This window comes from Oncorhynchus kisutch, linkage group LG8 (assembly GCF_002021735.2).
Source record: "Oncorhynchus kisutch isolate 150728-3 linkage group LG8, Okis_V2, whole genome shotgun sequence".
NCBI lineage: Eukaryota > Metazoa > Chordata > Actinopteri > Salmoniformes > Salmonidae > Oncorhynchus > Oncorhynchus kisutch.
Genome location: NC_034181.2, coordinates 26,538,333 through 26,560,904, shown reverse-complemented (window position 1 = coordinate 26,560,904; position 22,572 = coordinate 26,538,333). Strand labels below are relative to the sequence as shown.

At 43.0% G+C, this 22,572-nt stretch overlaps 2 protein-coding genes across 7 annotated transcripts in view; one reads left to right on the top strand and one right to left on the bottom strand.

Moving 5' to 3' along the window:
* Positions 1-127: 127 nt before the first annotated feature.
* On the top strand, positions 128-16,207 carry LOC109895981 (mitochondrial sodium/calcium exchanger protein). Of its 3 annotated transcripts, none has more exons than XM_031829969.1 (15): positions 128-671; positions 4,249-4,401; positions 5,416-5,468; positions 6,002-6,059; positions 6,230-6,335; positions 6,424-6,591; positions 6,870-6,986; positions 7,414-7,482; positions 7,581-7,711; positions 7,923-8,064; positions 9,874-9,995; positions 10,098-10,251; positions 10,361-10,441; positions 10,547-10,611; positions 13,994-16,207. In XM_031829969.1, the coding sequence occupies exons 1-15, from the start codon at positions 474-476 to the stop codon at positions 14,069-14,071; spliced, it is 1,695 nt and encodes a 564-aa protein (XP_031685829.1). In that variant the 5' UTR covers positions 128-473; the 3' UTR covers positions 14,072-16,207. The 3 variants fall into 3 exon arrangements, with proteins under 3 accessions (XP_031685829.1, XP_020345724.1, XP_031685830.1); XM_020490135.2 differs by having other exon boundaries at positions 129-671; positions 14,050-16,207; XM_031829970.1 differs by lacking the exon at positions 128-671 and adding an exon at positions 2,112-2,580 and having other exon boundaries at positions 14,050-16,207.
* Positions 16,208-16,471: 264 nt separating this feature from the next.
* The window catches only part of tpcn1 (two pore segment channel 1), a 32,723-nt gene continuing 26,622 nt past the window's right edge, over positions 16,472-22,572 (bottom strand). For 2 of the 4 annotated variants that reach the window (XM_031829966.1, XM_020490136.2), the window contains 7 exons: positions 21,942-22,057; positions 21,014-21,060; positions 20,811-20,879; positions 19,020-19,116; positions 18,155-18,294; positions 17,982-18,062; positions 16,472-17,779 (listed from right to left, as the gene is read on the bottom strand). In XM_031829966.1, coding sequence (XP_031685826.1) covers positions 17,675-17,779; positions 17,982-18,062; positions 18,155-18,294; positions 19,020-19,116; positions 20,811-20,879; positions 21,014-21,060; positions 21,942-22,057 — 655 coding nt within the window. In that variant the 3' untranslated portion in view covers positions 16,472-17,674. Of the gene's footprint in view, positions 17,780-17,981; positions 18,063-18,154; positions 18,295-18,417; positions 18,504-18,881; positions 18,932-19,019; positions 19,117-20,810; positions 20,880-21,013; positions 21,061-21,941; positions 22,058-22,572 lie in introns of those variants that run through there. The other 2 variants (XM_031829967.1, XM_031829968.1) reach the window with 2 other exon arrangements.

Below are 22,572 nucleotides of genomic sequence, written 5' to 3'. Positions count from 1 at the left end.
CTGACTGACTTCTGTTTGATCTGAGACTGCAGCGGTCAGTGGGTCGCACACACACACACGAAGGCGTCTGCCTGGTCCTCACTACAATTGTCTGATGGGTTTAAGTGTGGACGTCACGTGTTTTAAGGAAGTAACACTGATGACGCAGGCATGGAGAGTCCGCAAGTCAGATGATTTTGTACATAATGTTCACGGACTTTGCGAACACTCAAACATAAATGGTGTCAACAACTACAAGAAGAAGAGCTTTGCGCGTATATTTGTAACGACTACATAACAGAGGTGGCTGTAACAAAGGGTTGGTCAATCTGTTCATTCTTGCTGATCAGGCAGCCTTCAATTTTTCATTACAACATTTAGCTTACAGCAATTAGTGACACTTTCATTTCGACCCCAGTATTCTATTCTTAGGTTTGATCTGAACCGAACCCACACAGTCTCGGAATGGACGCAATCCTTGAACGGAATAAATTATGAAATCTCGGGTTGTTTTTATCTCCATGTTGCTGCAGTTGTGTTTTCAATATATTTATGGCTTGGGCTCCGGAGAGTCTGGTACCGGGGTAGTTCCGTCTCCAGACCGATCCCCTGGCGGTGCTGACCTGCGCTCGTCCGTGGGTACTATGGTGGGCACGCACTTCGAGATGTTCCATCAGGGAAACACAGACAAGGTTAGTGAGATACATTTGGTCATGTAGTGTATGTGGACACCTGCTCGTCAAATATAATTTCAAAATCATCAGCATTAACATGGAGTTTCTCCCCCCTTTGCTGCTATTGCTGCTATAACAGCCTTCACTTTTCTGGGAGGGCTTTCCACTAGATGTTGGAACATTGCTAGCGGGGACTTGCTTCCATTCAACCACAAGAGCAAACTGAAACAGGAAATGGCCAAAAAGTTGGAAGCACAATTGTCTTGAATGTCATTGTATGCTGTAGCATTAAGATTTCCCTTCACTGGAACTAAGGGGCCTGAACCATGAAAAACAACCCCAGATCATTATTCTTCCTCCACCAAACTTTACAGTTGGCACTATGCATTGGGGCAGGTAGCGTTCTCCCGGCATCCGCCAAACCCAGATTTGTCTGTTGGACTGCCAGATGGTGGAGCGTGTTTCATCACGCCAGAGAACGCATTTCCACTGCTGCAGAGTCTAATGGCAGCAACCTTTACACCACTCCAGCTTACGTTTGGCATTGTGCATGGTGATCTTAGGTTTGTGTCGGCTGCTTGGCCATGGAAACCCATTTCACGAAGCTCCAGACAAACAGTTATTGTGCTGACTTTGCTTCCAGGGGCAGGTACCACATTGAAAGTTACTGAGCTCTTCGGTAAGGCCATTACAGCCAATATTTGTCTATGGAGATTGCATGGCTGTGTGCTCAATTTTATACCTGTCGGCAACGGGTGTGGTTGAAATAGCCGAATCTACTAATTTTATGGATGTCCACATACTTTTGTATATATAGTTTATCTAATTAGATTTCAACCATAAGTCTGACTTTTAACTCAATTTTCCCCGACAAGAGCCCCTTGAAATGTCTCTACTTCTGACAAAATCATGTTGATTTGATTATATTTGGTGATGTGCGGCTAACTGTGCAACTCTTCAAGTAGAGCGGAAAACTCCATTATCTTATATACAGGCAGAGTTGAGTATTGATAACTGGTCGCGCGATTTGCTAGCAACAACAATGAATCGTCAGCAATCGATACTTGTAAAAATGTCAATTCTGAATACGCTTACCTGTACCTATGTTTGTCCTGTACACCTGGGGTCCTTCCCGAGGGGTGCTGAAATTCATACTTTTAATAAAACGTATCGAATACAACCACCGACCTTTTCCTTGTTTGTGTTGCTCAACGTGACACATAGCGGCCTTGATATACTACGTAAACGGAGAATAAATTGGCACAAGCTCATTTGGGTTGAGCAACGAAAGAAGAAAAATTGTTGTTGTAGTCGATACTTTTAATAAAAACTTGTATGAATTTCCGCAGTTCTACTGGACAAACGTTGGTACAGGTAAGCCTTTTCAGAATCATTGACTGATGGTGATTCAATGTTTTTGCTAATCTCGCAAACAGTTATCAATACTAAATTCTGCCTTGATATAAGAGAAACTGAGTTCAGCTTTACTCAGCTACTCTTCCAATTAGTATAAGGCATGAACATGCGCTTTTTTTAATTGATCTCACTTGATCGTGATTGGTGTATATGAGCAAAAAAAACGTCCTTTTAAAAAATTGACATTTTGGGTTCATCTCAATAATCTAGAATAGCTCTCCTCTTTCCTTGATCCGCACAAAGTAAATACACCTATATTGTTTTCACCTGCCCAATAGAGTACTACAGTATGACTCATAATACCCATAAAACCTAGCAGTCAAATAAGGAAATGGATCCGACATCCCAAGGGGTTCGTGCTGATAGTACTGAGATTGTGACAGCGGTTAAATGTTAAACTGTAAATGTTGTCCATTGAGAAAGCAAGAACAAGATGTATGTCAGGAGAAGTGCAGTATTATCATAAGGAGATGTATATTTGGAATACGGAGGGGGAATGGAGAGAGAGACGGTGAGCTTGTCGGTAAAAAATGGCAGAAAAAAGGGAGATGGTTTGTTAAAGAAGAGTGGCAGAAAGTGTAAGCAGAGTGAGCTGAAGACAGGAGGAGAAATGGAAGTGAATGAGGGTGAAGTATTGGAGGTGGTAGGTGTGGTGAAGTTCTCGGAGCCTGAGGCTTGCACCAAGGGTCAGGATAAGGATGAGTTTGTGACAGTAGGATTGAAGTTTTTGGAAAAAGTGGACCCTTGCCTTTTGGCTGATCCATTTGTGGTTTCAGGGTGGGTGAAAACAGAGTTGGGTGCTGTGGAATCGGTGAGGGTAACCAGAAGTGTCTTGTGATAATTGTTTGTGATTCTGCTGGTCAGAGGGAAAAGGCACTCCACATTAAACGAATGGGGGCAATAAATGTGAATTGTTTTGCTCTCAAGAAAAGGGCGCTATTGAAAGGAGTGATTACTGGGGTAGCAGTAAATGTAAAAGTTGACCAACTGATGGGGAATATTCCCGGTGTTTGTGATGCTCATCGTTTGGTGCGACACAGACAGGGTGATGAGAGTGCTGAAACAGAAGAGTCATTGTCTGTTCTTTTGAGTTCTGATGTTGAGCCTTTGCCCGACAAAGTGATGTTAGGATATATAAGTTGTTCTGTACCAGCTTTTGTGCCGACTACATTACGTTGTTACAGGTGTCAAGCTTATGGGCATGTGTGTAGGAGGGAGGTTCCTAGGTGTGAGAAGTGTGCAGAAGGACATGAGACAAAGGAATGTGTAGCATTGGAGAAAGTAGTGGTATGTGTTCATTGTAGGGGTGCCCATGTGGCTGGGGATCAGAAATGTCCCATCGAGAGAGGCAGGTTGAGGTTTCCAGGGTTGTTGTCAACTGAAGTTGTCAACTGCTGAGGCAGGGAAGAAAGTAGAGGAAGATGGGTCAAAGGGGAGGATCCTGAGAGGAGTGGTGTGAGTAGTAGATCTGTACCAGTACAGAGGGATGAACCAACAAGTGAAATATGTTTCAGTAAGATTGGATTTTTAGCATTTTATAGCAATGGTTATCAACTGTACTGCAGGGATGGAACGTAAGTCGCAGAAAATTGTGGTTGTGGTGGTAGCTGCAGAGAGGCATTTGGGTGTGTGAGACTTGACATCAGAAGAGTTCCATGGTTTCCTGGATCTAAACATCTAAACTTCCCTTTAGGAAAAATGGTTTCATGGGTATTATGACACCTTCAATGTCAGGCTGTATAGAGGGGTTGGTTGTTTAGCAACAAAACGACATGTGCGCAACTAGGGGTAAAATAGACAGGGTTGGCTTAGATTGTTGACAACATGAAATATCTCCAATGTTTATTGAAAACATAAAGTTGCACAATGAGCACTTGTCTCTCAAATACATCATTACAGTTGTTCGTTAGCTAGCTAGTGAATGTTTGTCATTGTTGCAAGCTACTCTATCTGGCCATCCAGAATCACAACAACACTAGGGGCCTTCTGTTCCCTTAAAGCACTGCTTTGTTTTCATTAGGTTGTCAGCTAACCTGTCTGTGTTGAGCTCAGTGTGAGAGATGATGGTTGCCAGTATCCAGATTTAACCATTATTTCTTTGTAAGCTTATCCCCTCTCCAGTGTGATGTATTGATGAAGTGTGTGTGTGTGTGTGTGTGGGCATGCATTTGTCTTTCAGTGTGCCATAGTGATGAACCTGAGTGCTGTTGATCGCTGTGCGTTTGTGAAGACCACCCCAGACTGCAGTATGGAAGACAGCTTCATCAACTACCTCAAGATGACCTTCTGTCTACTACCACCCGAACTCACACCCCTCACCATCACACTCTGTGTAAGTGTGTGTGTCTTGTCAATAGCAGGTGCTCTTACTACCCAGAATGACTTAAATTGAAATAAGGAAGCTGAAGCAACCTCAATAGAAGCTAGTAACGGATACTTCCCTCTGTTCTGAGTAGAACTTCCTCTAATAAAGCTGGATTTACAATTTACATCAGCTTTAACTGAGCCATGCAGTAAAACACAGAGTCATGAAATCAGGCAGTGAGGAAAAAATGACATATTTACCTGCTTTGTTGATTATATCTGTATGAATATTGATAGTTAACAACTATGAGCTTGGCAATAGTAAGAGATTGCTAAGAGATTTTCATAACTACCAATGCTGTGCTTCTGCAAAAGGATGGTTCCCCTCTAGCTCCCCGAAGACCCTCTGAGTGTATGGTCAAGGACATGGCGCAACTCAAGATAGAGAGCCTGAGGAACAGAACAAACGTGCTATTGTTTCTAATCAACTTTGCTTCTGACAAACTAAGCCAAATGGAGGGAGGGTGAACATCACCTGGTACACATAACCACAAGATGAACACAAGGTAGCTTGTGATGCCCCGATCTGCCGGGCAGGGGTGGAACCAGCCATGACTAAGCATTTTTAGGTCTGCTGTATTAGGTCTGCTGTATTAGGTCTGCTGTAAGACCTCTGTATTTTTTGTATGGTTGAGCTCTCAGCCTTCCACTTCAGAGTGTATGGTTGACCAGCTTCATTATTGCAATTCTTATTCAATAAAGATGATTGTTTGAAGAAATGACAAAGTCTCTCTCACTTGGTTAAACATTTCCACGGCAAGTGTTTAACTGAGGATTTGTCCTCAGGGTGTCCACCCAGTCTGGGTTACCCTAGAGGCCCAGGCTGTAGGCCTAGTAGTAGAGGCTACACTAGTTATTTGTGGGGAAGAAGAGATGTGACACCTGCCCATTTTGATATAAAAGTAATTTAATATTTTAAACATTGACGTTTTGGCCATGTCAGAACTAATCTTTCATCTCTATCCCTCTTCTCTCTCTACAGATTATTTGGTTGTTGTTCTTGTTCATAGTTCTGGGACTGACTGCATCAAAGTTGTAAGTGTCACTTACATGCTCTGTTTATAATGTCTTTACAGCCTGTAAGTTAAGTTTACAGACTCTCTATAAGACTGTGAAACATAAGTTTCGTAACAGTCTCTGTCTCTCGCTGTACGCTGGCTGTAAAGAGAGTGGTGTTTGTGGTTGTGTTTCGTTGACTGCAGTGTTACAACAGCGTTATCTTCAGCAGTTCAAGTTGATATGGTCACATCCCACTGGGCACACACTGGTTGAATCAATGTTGTTTCCATGTCATTTCAATGAAATTACGTTGAATTGACGTCTGTGCTCAGTGGGATGGGCCTAGTCACTTGACCACCTGAGATGAGTGTGTCATGGTTAAGGTTCCCTCTCAGGGAGATGAGACTTACTTTAATGCTTGTGATTTGGTCATGTGACTGATCACATGTATCACAGAGAAAGCAAATGTCCACCAGACTGTTGTTACATACTGTGTGTGTTTGAGGCTGCGGGGTTCTAGGTTAACTATTGATTGACTTAAGGCGCATCTATGTTTTTTCTATCTTCAGCTTCTGTCCCAACCTCTCAGCCATCTCCTCCTCCCTTCGACTCACACACAACGTGGCTGTATCCCTCTACAGCACACACACACACTGTATCGCATTCAACATATTTTCATAAATATTTCTTTAAATCTGCTTAAATTATCATCTCGTCAGACACACACACACACAAATACACTCACAAACAAACTCTACTCTAGCACCAGAAGTGTTTTCCCTAACAGTGTGTGTCAGGGTGTTACGTTCCTGGCGCTAGGTAACGGAGCCCCAGATGTCTTCAGTGCCACAGTGGCCTTCTCCCATCCACACACTGCTGGCCTGGCTATAGGAGCACTGTTTGGTACGTACACATACAACGCCTTGCTATAGAAGCACTGTTCAGTCAGAGTAGACCTGCTCCTTTAATCCCTTTTTCCCTCCGTCCATAGGAGCGGGTATCTTCGTAACCACTGTGGTTGCCGGGGCTGTGTCATTGGTCAAACCCTTCACTGTGGCGTCCCGCCCCTTCCTGCGTGATGTCATCTTCTACATGGCTGCTGTCTTCTGGACCGTCGTCATCCTCTACAGAGGAACTATATCACTGGGAGAGACACTGGGTAAACACACACACAGTTGGGTTAGACTTCTTGCGTTAGAGTTGAATAAGAGTTGTGTCATGGTTGTAGTAGTCAACATTACCCTGGGAGCTACACAACACCAAACCTCTCTCTATTTCAGGTTCATCTATCAGTCATGCCTCTGTGTCCCTCAAGCTTGAACCCAGTCAAAATATTACAGACCTAGACACAGTATTCAGTGCACTTCAGAAGTTAGGACTGTTTACACTGGGGTGAATGGGGTGAAATAAGAATAAGGTGTTTGTTTCTCTCTGTAGGGTACCTGGGGCTATATGTGGTGTATGTGATAACAGTCATCGCGAGTGCCTACATCTACAGTCATCAGAAACACTCAGCGACCAGAAGTTCCATCCAGAGCTCAACACATGTACCAGGTAACACACCCACACACACATCAAACTCTGCATTGTTGGGAACGGCCCGTAAGTAAGCATTTAACGGTTAGTCTACACTAACTGTGAAATAACTCAAATGTGACAAAACATTTTTTTTTTTTGACACACACACACACACACACACACAATGAGTGTCACCTGGTGGACATGTTTAACTATTCTGGTCCAAACAAATATTTGACCAATTGGGGACATTTTGTTAGTCCCCACGAGGTGCTATTTCTAGGGGGTTTAGGGTTAAGGTTAGAATTAGTGTTAGGGTTGGAATTACATTAAGGGTTAGGAGCTAGAGTTAGGGTAAGAGTACGGGATAGGGAAAAATAGGCTTTGGAATGGGACTGAATTGTGTGTCCCCACAAGGTTAGCTGTACAAGATTGTGTGTCTGACAGTCATATCTGTCTGCAGAGTTCCAGTCGTCTGACTCCGATGATGAGGCAATTCTTATATCTAATAGCAGCATCCAGGAGGACTACGGTAACAACCACAATCATGTGTACATTCTACTAAGTTATTCCGCTGGGGTGTGCTACGAGAATCAATCCAGTCAAGTGTTTGTGTTTGTGCGTGTATAGACAGTGAGTACTGTCCCCTGCTGCCCTACTGTGAATCAACCAGTTCCATCCTGTTGAGTTCTCTCAACCCGGTGGACAGCAGGATCTGGAGGAGGAAGTCCTGGCGCTGGAGGGCCATCAAAATAGTAAAGGTGTGCATGCATGACTGTGTGTGTTTTTCTATTTGCAGATCTGAAGTTGTCTTTGCACTTTTCTATTGGCAGAACTGTAATAATTAGGAGTCAGTGTTATGACAGGGGTTGTGAACAGAGCCAGACCATATGTTTGTATTTGGACAGCAGGAGCATCATTGTGTGCTTGAATGTGTGGTTACTGAGCTGCAGTTTCTCCCCTGTCCACCAGATGCCACTGGAGGTTCTGCTGCTGCTGACTGTTCCCGTGGTGGATCCTGATAAAGAAGACAGGAACTGGAGAAGACCATTAAACTGCCTCAACCTGATCACCGCACCACTGGTGTGTGTGCTCACCTTCCGTTCTGGAGAGTGTAAGTCTACATGCCTGTGTATTAGTGAAGCGCAGGTTAACTCGTTATCTGCTGCCCACCTGGGTTTAACTCCTTTAAAAAATCCACAAATGTATAATTCTTGTTCTATTTATGGGCTATAGGTGGGCTATAGGTCACATTTAGCCTAGAATTGTGAAAGAAAAACCTATCTGGTATTAGTGCATAAGTGTAAGCTTTACACCTCGATCACACTGACAGCATCATTGCGTTTTGGTACACCAGAAGTACATTCATTTCCAATGGAACACTGCATTTGCCTGGCAGCATGGCGTTGCAGAGGCAGTTGCAGTGCGTCGTGTGGTGCTTACGTTGAACGTATACGTCAAACTGTATGTGTAGACGGCTTGACAGAAATGGTAGCTGAAGGTGAATGTTGAAATTTTGTTGCACACAGAGCCAGATGATGATGTGTAACATTTTGCTCAGTGACGCTGTCGGTGTGATCAAGGCGTTACGCATGCCAAATAGCTTTTGCGAACAGGCAGAGAAAGTTAATGTCAATCCACTGAGTTTTTAATTAAGAGACAAACTGTGAAATGGAGAGTTGAAAATAAAGGGAAAGGAGGGCCAGAAAAGTCATGTTTGTGAAAGATTTGGTGAAGTGTTAAGAGGATGACAGCATTGCCAGCTGTGTGATGATTGTGAGGCCCTATACAAATTTGACAGTCACAAGACAGGGACTTCAAATGGGCCTATGGCACGCCAAGGGAACTGGACTGCCTACTGTTCAGATGGGTTAAATGGAAACTGAAATCTGGACACTGACTGTAGAGCTATAACCTCTCACATATGCTTAATTATTTGAATATTAAGGCTATCTTGCAGTAAAATTATACACCAAATGTAGGAAAAATTTAGATATGGGAACAGGAGTGGAGAAATATGATTTATTTCTTTCAGCATCTTGAGAGAATGTGAAAGTGCAGTTCGATACAGTCTGTAGAGCACAGGAGGTTGGTGGCACCTTAATTGGGGAGGACGGGCTCGTGGTATAGGCTGGAGTGGAATTAGTGGAATGGTATAAAATACATCAAACACATGGTTTCTAGGTGTTTGATGCCATTCCACTGCTGTAGAGGTGATATCTTGATCAGTATCATAAAAGCTAGTATTTAAACCACATAAAATGTGCATCCAAGCCGAACTGAAATCTTATCAGAAACCTGTTGGGTCATTTTCATAGCTTTCTATTTCCTTACAACTGGTCAAACTGATGTCATTTGGAAATTTTGCAGAGAAAATCTTTCATTTTTAAATTTATTTTCTCCCCGGTCCCTAAACTGCTCCACGAAAGAATCAGAGATGACCGAGAACGTTACCAATGTCAAGTAGATTGAAACAATGAAACATATTCTGGCGAGCAAGAGTTTATTTAGTCTTCTGGGGCAACATATAATGACAGAGAAGCTGCATATATATAATTATAGACAAGTTGACTAACACACAGCCTACCAAAATGTCAGAAATAAGCAGAAATGTATCTACATCGGGCACCCCCTGCCAACAAATTGTTCCGCCATCTCTGCCTGTAGCCTACAGCGCATTTTCTATATTAGAGGGTTAGGGTTGGGTGCAGTCTTCATATTTTCACTTTATCACATATAGTCTGGCGATTGCGGATGCGTTGTTAGCAATTGCAGGCAGGTGCAGGTAAACAAACAGCTGATCTGTGCACCACTACTGTGTATGGGTGTGTGGTCAAAGAACCTCAATCTCTATTCTGTAAAATGTGACATCCTCTCCAGAAGTGCGCTAACCCACTGGACTGGTGTCACTTTCTCTCTCTAGACGGGATGTATCAGATCGAGGATCAGTTTCCTGTCTGGGCGTTGACGTTGCTCTTTGGCCTCTTCCTCTCCGCCATAGTCTTCCTCACCACCACCAACAACCACCCCCCACCATACCACTCAGTAAGAACACATACACAGACACATTCCTTCTTTCCATAACTGTTGTTGTCTCTGTTAGGTGTTGTGGTGAGTGTGTATGATGTGTGTGGGGTTTCTCCATAGCTGTTCTCTCTGCTGGGCTTTGTGGTGAGTGCGATATGGATCAGTGCTGCGGCTTTGGAGGTGGTCAGTATCCTGCACATGCTCGGTGTGGTCTTCAGTCTGTCCAACAATTTACTGGGCCTCACACTGCTGGCCTGGGGAAACAGCATAGGGGGTGAGACACATACACACAAACTGAGGTTATCTGCACTCCCCTACTAATCATTCAACAGAAGACAGACTGACTGCTTGCTTGCTGTAGTGTTGAATCTGTTTATTTCCAGATAGTTTTTCTGACGTCACCATCGCTCGCCAGGGATACCCTCAGATGGCAATATCAGCCTGCTTTGGGGGAATCATCTTTAGTATCCTTTTGTGTGTGGACATGTTTGTGCAGGCATAATGGGAGTGTGTGTGTACCTCTGCTATGTGTATACATCATGTTTCTGCCTTGACCGTGTTCCTCTCAGACATGCTGATTGGAGTGGGCATTGGCTGTCTGATGCAGATGTTTAACAACGAGCCAGTGGTGACGGTACGTCTGCTCTTAGCTTCAGTACCCTGTCATTATTATATACAGTGCCTTGCGAAAGTATTTGGCCCCCTTGAACTTTGCGACCTTTTGCCACATTTAAGGCTTCAAACATAAAGATATAAAACTGTATTTTTTTGTGAAGAATCAACAACAAGTGGGACACAATCATGAAGTGGAACGACATTTATTGGATATTTCAAACTTTTTTAACAAATCAAAAACGGAAAAAATGGGCGTGCTAAATTATTCAGCCCCTTTACTTTCAGTGCAGCAAACTCTCTCCAGAAGTTCAGTGAGGATCTCTGAATGATCCAATGTTGACCTAAATGACTAATGATGATAAATACAATCCACCTGTGTGTAATCAAGTCTCCGTATAAATGCACCTGCACTGTGATAGTCTCAGAGGTCCGTTAAAAGCGCAGAGAGCATCATGAAGAACAAGGAACACACCAGGCAGGTCCGAGATACTGTTGTGAAGAAGTTTAAAGCCGGATTTGGATACAAAAAGATCTCCCAAGCTTTAAACATCACAAGGAGCACTGTGCAAGCGCTAATATTGAAATGGAAGGAGTATCAGACCACTGCAAATCTACCAAGACCTGGCCGCCCCTCTAAACTTTCAGCTCATACAAGGAGAAGACTGATCAGAGATGCAGCCAAGAGGCCCATTATCACTCTGGATGAACTGCAGAGATCTACAGCTGAGGTGGGAGACTCTGTCCATAGGACAACAATCAGTCATATATTGCACAAATCTGGCCTTTATGGAAGTGTGGCAGGAAGAAAGCCATTTCTTAAAGATATCCATAAAAAGTGTTGTTTAAAGTTTGCCACAAGCCACCTGGGAGACACACCAAACATGTGGAAGAAGGTGCTCTGGTCAGATGAAACCAAAATGGAACTTTTTGGCAACAATGCAAAACGTTATGTTTGGCGTAAAAGCAACACAGCTCATCACCCTGAACACACCATCCCCACTGTCAAACATGGTGGTGGCAGCATCATGGTTTGGGCCTGCTTTTCTTCAGCAGGGACAGGGAAGATGGTTAAAATTGATGGGAAGATGGATGGAGCCAAATACAGGACCATTCTGGAAGAATGGGTCTGCAAAAGACCTGAGACTGGGACGGAGATTTGTCTTCCAACAAGACAATGATCCAAAACATAAAGCAAAATCTACAATGGAATGGTAATAAAATAAACATATCCAGGTGTTAGAATGGCCAAGTCAAAGTCCAGACCTGAATCCAATCGAGAATCTGTGGAAAGAACTGAAAACTGCTGTTCACAAATGCTCTCCATCCAACCTCACTGAGCTCGAGCTGTTTTGCAAGGAGGAATGGGAAAAAATTTCAGTCTCTCGATGTGCAAAACTGATAGAGACATACCCCAAGCGACTTACAGCTGTAATCGCAGCAAAAGGTGGCGCTACAAAGTATTAACTTAAGGGGGCTGAATAATTTTGCACGCCCAATTTTTCAGTTTTTGATTTGTTAAAAAGGTTTGAAATATCCAATAAATGTCGTTCCACTTCATGATTGTGTCCCACTTGTTGTTGATTCTTCACAAAAAAATACAGTTTTATATCTTTGTTTGAAGCCTGAAATATGGCAAAAGGTCGCAAAGTTCAAGGGGGCCGGATACTTTCGCACGGCACTGTATATACACACACACACACACACACACACACAGTTGAAGTCAGAAGTTTACATAAACCTTAGCCAAATATATTTATACATTCCTGACATTTAATTATAGTAAAATTCCCTGTCTTAGGTCAGTTAGGATCACCACTTTATTTTAAGAATTTGAAATGTCAAAATAATAGTAGAGTGATTTATTTCAGCTTTTATTTCTTTCATCACATTCTCAGTTCTTCAGAAGTTTACATACACTAAATTATTATTTGGTAACATTGCCTTTAAATGGTTTAACTTGGGTCAAACATTTCAGGTAGTCTTCCACAAGCTTCCCACAATAAGTTGGGTGAATGTTGGCCCATTCCTCCTGACAGAGTTGGTGTAACTGAGTCAGGTTTGTAGGCCTCCTTGCTCGCACATGCTTTTTCAGTTCTGCCCACATATTTTCTATAGGATTGAGGTCAAGGCTTTGTGATGGCCACTCTAATATCTTGACTTTGTTGTCCTTAAGCCATTTTGCCACAACTTTGGAAGTATGCTTGGGGTCATTGTCCATTTGGAAGACCCATTTGCGACCAAGCTTTAACTTCCTGACTGAAGTCTTGTGATGTTGCTTCAATATATCCATATAATTTCCCTACCTCATGATGCCATCTATTTTGTGAGGTGCACCAGTCCCTCCGGCAGCAAGGCACCCCCAGAACATGATGCTGCCACCCCTGTGCTTCACGGTTTGGATGGTGTTCTTTGGCTTGCAAGCCTTACCCTTTTTCCTCAACATAACGATGGTGATTATGGCTTAACAGGTCTATATTTGTTACATCAGACCAGAGGACATTTCTCCAAAAGGTACGATCTTTGTCCCCATGTACAGTTGCAAACCGTAGTCTGGCTTGTTTATGGCGGTTTTGGAGCAGTGGCCTCTTCCTTGCTGAGTGGCCTTTCAGGTTATTTCGATATAGGATTTGTTTTACTGTGGATATAGATACTTTAGTACCTTTTTTCCTCCTGCTGTTCTGGGATTGATTTGCACTTTTCACACCAAAGTACGTTCATCTCTAGGAGACAGAACGTGTCTCCTTCCTGAGCGGTATAACGGCTGCATGGTCCCATGGTGTTTATACTTTGTACAGATGAACATGGTACCTTCAGGCGTTGGACCAGACTTGTGGAGGTCTACAATGTTTTTCCGGAAGTCTTGGTGGATTTCCCCATGATGCCAAACAAAGAGGCACTGAGTTTAAAGGTAGACCTTGAAATACATCCACAGGTACACCTCCAATTGACTCAAATGATGTCAATTAGCCTATCAGAAGCTTCTAAAGCCATGACATCATTTTCTGGAATTTAGGCACAGTCAACTTGATGTATGTAAACTTCTGAGTCACTGGAATTGTGATACAGTGAATTATATGTGAAATAATTGTTGGAAAACTTACTTGTCATGTACAAAGTAGATGTCCTAACCGACTTGCCAAAACTATAGTTTGTTAACAAGAAATTTGTGGAGTGGTTGAAAAACTAGTTTTAATGACTCCAACCTAAGTGTATGTATATATATGAGCTGAGTTTGTAATTGGGTGTCATAAACATTTGTAGAGAAGTAGTGACCAGAGAAATGTCTTTGTCTGAAGTGTGTAGGATAGGAGAGTTTTATCAGGAAATAAATGAAAATGTTTATCAATGAGAGAGAATAGCAGCCGTCCCGATATTGAACTCTGTGCAACACCTTTTTTCAGTTTCCACATGATTGGACTGGTATTACCCTATTTCAACCCCCCCCCCCCCCGCCCAGTTTGAACCTGCAGGTTTGTTGACCTGGGTTCTAGCAGGTTCTCTGGGTCTCTCTCTGGTCCTCTCCTTCATCCTAGTTCCTCTGCACTGTTTCCACATGGGCCGGTCCTATGGAATCTTCCTCCTGCTCTTCTACGCGGTCTTCCTCCTCGTTGCGCTACTCACTGAGTTTGGCTTTATCCACACCGGAAGCCTGTAAGGGATGGACCAGCCTGGTGGAGCTGCCTGTGAGTACTGACAAGACTGTCTGAGACCTGAGTGACTTAAAGCCAATAACACTGGGCCTTAATTGAATTGGAGCAAATCACCTTGTGGCTTTACTTTAGTCTGTTTGCACTGACTGTATTTTTATATTTAGATTGCTATTAGCTGTTACTTGAGAACAGCTTCTCTTCCTGGGGTCCACACAAAACAATTATACAGAAATGACTGTGGGGACAATTGTTCTTACAGGCAACATCCCGTGAATCTTATGTGAAAGCAACACTGTTTTAAAAGTAACCCATATACCAACAAGGAGAAGAATTATCTCCTTTAAATCAATGTGAATGCAGTGTCTCCTATCTTAGCGAGACACACTGCTATATGTAATGGTTGTGAGTAAATTGTCAAATGTGCTCTACGCGTTTTATGGCATAGAAATACCTATATAGTTCTAACTTCTGAAACATGAAACAGTAGGGCGCAGCTGTTAAAATGATTTGAAGATGGCCCTAAACAAGCTACTTTACGTAGTAGCTTCAAACATTGTTTAAAAAATGTTTTATTAAGAAATAGTTTTCTTTACTATGACAGATGTATGATAGATATAGAGGTAACACATTACTGCCCCTGATAGATATTTGCACCTTTGGTAAAGGATGCTGTTAGGAGAACTTTGTCTGGACTGTGTGTATATGTGTTAAAGGAACTGAGCTCCAGGTAGATCACAAGTCCCTAGTGAACTCCGTTAAACATCTTAACTGAAGAGAACATACTGAGCGGGGTTCAGTCTGGTTTTAGCACCACAACTGCAGCACAATGTTGCTTTTTATCATTGATTTATCAAAGGCATTTGATTCAGTTGACCATTAATTGTTGCTAGCTAGACTCGGTAACGGGGCAGTAAACAGTTCCTAAACCAATATGTACATGCTGACAATCACAAGTCTAGATTAATAGAGGTGTGCCCCAGGGTTGCATTTTAGCTCCTGTGTTGTTCTCAATGTGTATTAATGATTTGGGAAATGGGATGCAACCAGTAAGCTGCATCTATATGTAGATGATAGTCATATTCATGTGCACCTTCTCTGGTTCAGGCTGTTGAAGAGCTCCAGACTGCTTTTCAGTCACTATAGGCCTCCCTTTGTGGTCTCAAACTGGTATTGAATGTACAAAAAAACTAAATTCATGACCTTTACCAGAGCTAGCACTCAGCCAGAGAAGGATAGCATTGTCACATCTGGTGGCTTATCCATTGAAGAAAGTGTCATCCTACAAATACCAAGGTATATGGTTGGATGACATGACCTTTAAAGTTCATTTGGATAATCTTGTGAGGAAGCTTAAAATTGAAATTGGGGTTTTATTTTTGTAATAAGGCTTGCTTCCCACTTATGGCCAGAAAGAAGATTGATCAGGCCACTTTTCTCTCTGTAATTGATTATGGTGACTTGTTGTATATGCATGCAGCCTCCTCTGTCATGCATCCTTACTCTTTATTACAAATACCAAGTCACTCACCCACCATTGCGGGTTTATATGTGCAGAAAGCTACATTTGTATGTGTTCATCTACAAAGCATTTTAACTCTGTAGCCTGGTCTCCTTCACCGCCAGCAGTTACCGGGCCTGCTAGGTGACTGCTACTACAGGTGCATGGAATAGTCTACAACCAATGCTTCATCTAGATATGTTAGGGCCACTGACTTAATAAAACTAATAAGGGAGACTGTTACAGGAGTGTAGATGCTTTTTTTTCCCATGTTGAATTGATGTTTTAATTCTAATATTGTTTGTAGCTGCCTTCTTGTCCAGGTCTCCCTTGAAAAAGAGACTGTGTCTCAAGGGGCTTTTCCTGGTTCAATAAAGGTTCTTACGTGTGGACTCGTGTAGGTTCTGAGATGTTGTGTATGGTCTCTGTTAAAGATCTAAATAAAAACATCCTTCATGTAACAACCAGGTATTGTCTATAGCCATATCTCAGGGCTAGTCTGAGCCCGAAGTCTCAAGTGGTGCAGCGGTCTAAGACACTGCATCTAAGTGCTTGAGGCGTCACTACAGACACCGTGGTTCAAATCCAGGCTGTATCTCAACCGGCCCTGATTGGGAGTCTCAGGACGACGCACAATTTGCCCAGTATCGTCCGGGGTAGGCCATCATTGTAAATAAGAATTTGTTCTTAGCTTATTATTTTTATTTAACTAGGCAAGTCAGTTATGCAAATGCACTTGACAAAGTGAAACATTTATTTTAATTATTCCTAATTTAATACACTGACAGGTTATAAAAGTAAAGTACTGTCTTAGGTTTGTTGAAACACTGGTTAGGAGATATAGCTGTAGGTTACTGGACAGGTGCAGGGGTTTGAGGGGGCTGAGATTACTACTGGCAGACAGGGTGGGCGTGTCTTGATGCCAGCACAGTCCGATGACGAATGAACACAGGAGGGGGAGTGGCTACAAAATAGGCTGTAGAGTGTGTATCTACATGCAGCAGTGTTCATCTCATAGAGATGGAGGATGTAACATTCTGTCCCATTACAGCGTCAGAGCATTGGCAGCACCATTGAGGCATTCTCCATTTTGCAGTAATCAATTCTTATTTTACTACTTCTACAAACTTGGCATACTGCCACCTGGAGTGTGTTTGAACAGGTATAAAGCCAAGGTTAGTGATTTACTGCTACCTGCAGTTATGGAATGTCTGGGTAAGAGTATAATTCATTGGCTGATCCTTCCTGATGACCTGGATAGAATGATTTGTTCCTTCCTTAAGCCATAGAAAGTCCCACCCAATTGACTACTTCAAAATGGTTAAACTCCTCAATGGCATTGCCCAGGCTACACCAGGCTTTTGGGCACTAGAGTCCTATTTATCTCTATGGTGTGTGTCCGTTCCCTGTCCAGATGTGTCCTCTCCGTGCAGTAAAAAATAAAAATAAATTGTACTGTGAAATCCCAAGTCCATCCTAGTGTCTCATCGTACTCAGGTCCTGAACATCAGCTCTGTCTCACAGCTAGAGGGCCAAACCCTAACACTTAAAACCCTGACCTCTGCTTCTCCTATCCATGCATCAGCAGACTAAGTCCTGTAAGGGTTGGGGTTGGATAAAGCTCTTAAACCTGTTTGAACACTGCGATCCAGTCAGAGAGAAAACAACATGATTTATATCAACACAAATCACTGCTGGGATCCAGGCTGTAGTCCAGTGACACCACATCCCGACTGTCCAACAGGATGCCAGAGTACAATCCCTCAGGATGGGTGGAGGGAAGAGTGTTGAGTGTGTCTCTGTATTGTCATTGTGGAAAACATTTAGTTCAGAGTGCTCTGTGGCATGATGACTGAAGTCAAAGTGGTGTGTTTGAAAGAGAGAAACAGTGAGTATTAGTTGGTGCTAAGTAGTCCTTGTGAGTTGAGCTGGGGTTAGGATTCTCGTTCAGGGCAGGGAGGAGGGATGTCCAGCTCTCTCTCCACTAGGCTTCTGTCTGACTGGGGTAAATTCTCTCTGGAGTACTCAGCATACCACTCCTACACACACACACACACACACACACACTTTAAAAAAGTGTCACAACTGACAAGTCAGAAATATAGTCATTTGTGTAATCCCATTGGTTAGACAGTGAGGGAAGATCAACATCCTGTCTTCAGCTAGATCAAGTCTCATTTAAAGTGACATCTAAGATGGAGCAGTGTGCAGGGTTCTGGTTGTCATGGCAATGTGACTCACCTGAATCTCCTCCTCGTACATCTTCATGCTGAGGTCACTCTTGGTCCGCGACCTCCGACCCAGATACACCAGAGACGAGCTCTACACACACACAAACACGTGTCTATATTTGTAAGAGTGTAGGACGGGGTTTGTGTGCGTGTATTTGTGAGTGTAGGTCTGTGTGTTCTCACCCCACTGCGGTCCATGGCCAGCAGTACTCCCTGTAGAGAGTTAAGTGAGGAGAGCCCTGGACACGTCTTCTTATAAAGCTCCAGAGTGGCCAACGCCTCGTCACGACTCACCTCTGCCTCAAACACTATACCGTTCTCATCTACACCACACAAACACACCATCTTTATACACACACATTTCAAACACTATACCGTTCTCATCTACATCACACAAACACACCATCTTTACACACACACACACACACACACACACACACATTTCAAACACTATACCGTTCTCATCTACACCACACAAACACACCATCTTTACACACACACACACACATTTCAAACACTATACCGTTCTCATCTACACCACACAAACACTACCGTTCTCATCTACACCACACAAACACACCATCTTTACACACACACCAAACACTATACCGTTCTCATCTACACCACACAAACACACCATCTTTACACACACACCAAACACTATACCGTTCTCATCTACAACACACCATCTTTACACACACACACACACACACACACACACACACACACACACATCTCAAGCACTACACCGTACTCATCTACATCACACAAACACACCATCTTTACACACACATCTCAAGCAGTACACCACACAAACACACCATCTTTACACACACATCTCAAGCACTACACCGTTCTCATCTACACCACACAAACACCATCTTTACACACACATCTCAAGCAGTACACCACACAAACACCAGCTTTACACACACATCTCAAGCACTACACCGTTCTCATCTACACCACACAAACACCATCTTTACACACACACACTACACCATTCTCATCTTACTTTGACCGTTGACTCGCGCACACACAGACTTACCCTCAGGATCTAACAGTGGTTCTTTGTTCTTCCGGCTGTAGTTCATACGGAACACAAACGCATCCAGGATGAAGGCAACAATGATGGTCATAACCACCTAGAGAGGACAGAGGCAAATTATTACACACGCTTGCACACACAAAAACAAGCATACACTACCGGTCAAAAGTTTGGGGTCACTTAGAAATGTCCTTGTTTTTTAAAGAAAAGCACAATTTTTGTCTTAAAATAACATACCATTTATCAGAAAACCATGTAGACAATGTTAATGTTGTAAATGACTATTGTAGCTGGAAACGGCTGATTTTTAATGGAATATCTACATAGGCGTACAGAGGCCCATTATCAGCAACCATTACTCCTGTGTTCCAATAGCACACTCTGTTAGCTAATCCAAATGTATCATTTTAAAAAGGCTAATGGATCATTAGAAAACACTTTTGCAATTATGTTAGCACAGCTGAAAAGTGTTGTGATGATTAAAGAAGCAATAAAACTGGTCTTCTTTAGACTAGTTGAGTATCTGGAGCATCAGCATTTGTGGGTTCAATTACAGGCTCAAAATGGCCAGGAACAAAGAGGTTTCTTCTGAAACTCGTCAGTCTATTCTTGTTCTCAGAAATGAAGACTATTCCATGCAAGAAATTTCCAAGAAACTGAAGATCTCGTACAACACTGTACTACTCCCTTCACAGAACAGTGCAAACTGGCCCTAACCAGAATAGAAAGAGGAGTTTGAGGCCCCGGTGCACAACTGAGCAAGAGGAAAAGTACATTCGTGTGTCTAGTTTGAGAAACAGACGCCTTACAAGTCCTGAAATGGCCGCTTCATTAAAAAGTATCTGCAAAACACCAGCCTCAATGTCATCAGTGAAGAGGCGACTCCGGAATGCTGGCCTTCTAGGCAGAGTTGCAAAGAAAAAGACATATCTCAGACTGGCCAATAAAAAGAAAAGATTAAGATGGGCAAAGGAACACAGACACTGGACAGAGGACCTCTGTCTAGAAGGCCAGCATCCTGGAGTTGCCTCTTCACTATTGACTTTGAGACTGGTGTTTGCCGGTACTATTTAATGAAGCTGCCAGTTGAGGACTTGTGAGGCGTCTGTTTCTCATACTAGATACTCTAATGTACTTGTCCTCTTGCTCAGTTGTGCACCGGGGCCTCCCACTCCTCTTTCTATTCTGGTTAGAGACAGTTTGCGCTGTTCTGTGAAGGGAGTAGTACACATCGTTGTACAAGATCTTCAGTTTCTTAGCAATTTCTCACATGGAATAGCCTTCATTTCTGAGAACAAGAATACATTGACGAGTATCAGAAAAAATGTTATTTGTTTCTGGCCATTTTGAGCCTGTAATCGAACCCACAAATGCTGATGCTCCAGATACTCAACTAGTCTAAAGAAGGCCAGTTGTCTTGCTTCTTTAATCAGGACAACAGTTTTCAGCTGTGCTAACATAATTGCAAAAGGGTTTTCCTATGATCAATTAGCCTTTTAAAATGATCAACTTGGATTAGCTAACACAACGTGCCATTGAAACACAGGAATGATGGTTGCTGATAATGGGCCTCTGTACGCCTATGTAGATATTCCATTAAAAATCAGCCGTTTCCAGCTACAATAGTCATTTACAACATTAACAATGTCTACACTGTATTTCTAATTAATTTGATGTTATTTTAAAATTGACATTTTTTTTTGCTTATCTTTCAAAAACAAGGACATTTCTAAGTGACCCCAAACTCTTGAATGGTAGTGTACGTGCACACACATACAAAATCGGTCTTACCATGGTGACGATGTAGAAGGTCATGAAGTAGAGGCGGCTCCAGTGAGTGGTCATGGATGTCACTCCTTCCTGTAGGGTAGGGGACAGCAGCTGTCAATCAACCTCAGCAACCAATCACTACGCTGGACAAGCTTGACAGTCAGGCAGCAGCAGAAGTTTAATCAGATAGGCAGCATTCATTGTAAGGACGAACAGAGTATTACCATGGTGATGTACCAGTTGTTTACCACAGTCAGCTCAAACAGAGTCACTGCAGAGAAGAGATGGAGAGAGATCCTGAATTCCAAATCAATCCCTAGCACTTTATTACACTGAACAAAAATATAAAACACAACATGTAAAGTGTTGGTCCCATGTATCATGAGCTGAAAAAAACCTGCAGAAAAAGCTTAATTAGCTTAGATTTTGTGCACAAATTTGTTTACATTCCTGTTAGTGAGCATTTCTTCTTTGCCAAGATGATCCATCCACCTGACAGGTGTGGAATATCAAGAAGCTGATTAAACAGCATGATCATTACACAGGTGCACCTTGTGCTGGGGACAATAAAAGGCCTCTCTAAAATGTGCAGGTTGTCAGACAACACAATGCCATGGATGTCTCAAGTTGAGGGAGTGTGCTTGGCAAGCTGACTGCAGAAAAGTTCACCAGAGTTGTTGCCAGAGAAATTAATGTTAATTTCTCTACAAACTCATATTAGAGAATTTGGCAGTACGTCCAACCGGCGTCCCATCCGCAGACCACATGTAACCACTCCAGCCCAGGACCTCTACATCCGGCTTCTTCACCTGCGGGATCGTCTTGACGGGAGTGGGGGGGATCTGAGGAGTATTTCTGTCTGTAATAAAGCCCCTTTGTGGGGAAAACATTATTCTGATTGGCTGGGCCTGGCTACCAAGTGGGTGGGCCTATGCCCTTCAAGGCCCATCTATGGCTGCAGCCCTGCCCAGTCATGTGAAATCCATTGATTAGGGCCTAATGAATTTATTTCAAATTGGGTTTCCATTTATGAACTGTAACTCAGTAAAATCTTTGAAATTGTTGCATGTTGTGTTTATATTTTTGTTCAGTATATATATATATATAACAGGGAACTGCCTAGTATCGACTACTGTGTGCGCATGTGTTTACCAAAGCTGCTGAGGATATTGTTGAAGTTGTTGAGATAGTAGTAGCCCTCGTCCAGCACCGTCCTGTTGCCCATGGTTACATTGATCTGCCTGTAGGAATCTGCTACTGTACTGGTACTGATGAGAGAGAAATAGAGTAGAGCGAGAGAGAAAGAGTAGAGAGAGGAGTGAGAGAGAGAGGAATGAGAGAGAGGTGAGAGAGAGAGGAGTGAGAGAGAGGAGTGAGAGAGAGAGAGAGGAGAGAGGAGTGAGAGGAGAGAGCGAGAGAGGAGTGAGAGAGAGAGGAGAGGAGTGAGCGAGAGTGAGAAATAGAGTAGAGAGAGGAGCGAGAGAGAAATAGAGTAGAGAGAGAAAGAGAGAGGAGTGAGAGAGAGAGAGAGAGAGGAATGAGAGAGAGAGAGGAGTGAGAGAGAGAGAGAAGTGAGAGAGAGAGAGGAGTGAGAGAGAGAGAGAAGTGAGAGAGGAGAGAGAGGAGTGAGAGGAGTGAGCGAGAGAGGAGTGAGCGAGAGTGAGAAATAGAGTAGAGAGAGGAGCGAGAGAGAAATAGAGTAGAGAGAGAGAGAGAGAGAGGAGAGAGAGAGAGTAGTGAGAGAGAGGAGAGAGAGAGAGAGAGAGAGGAGAGAGCGAGAGTG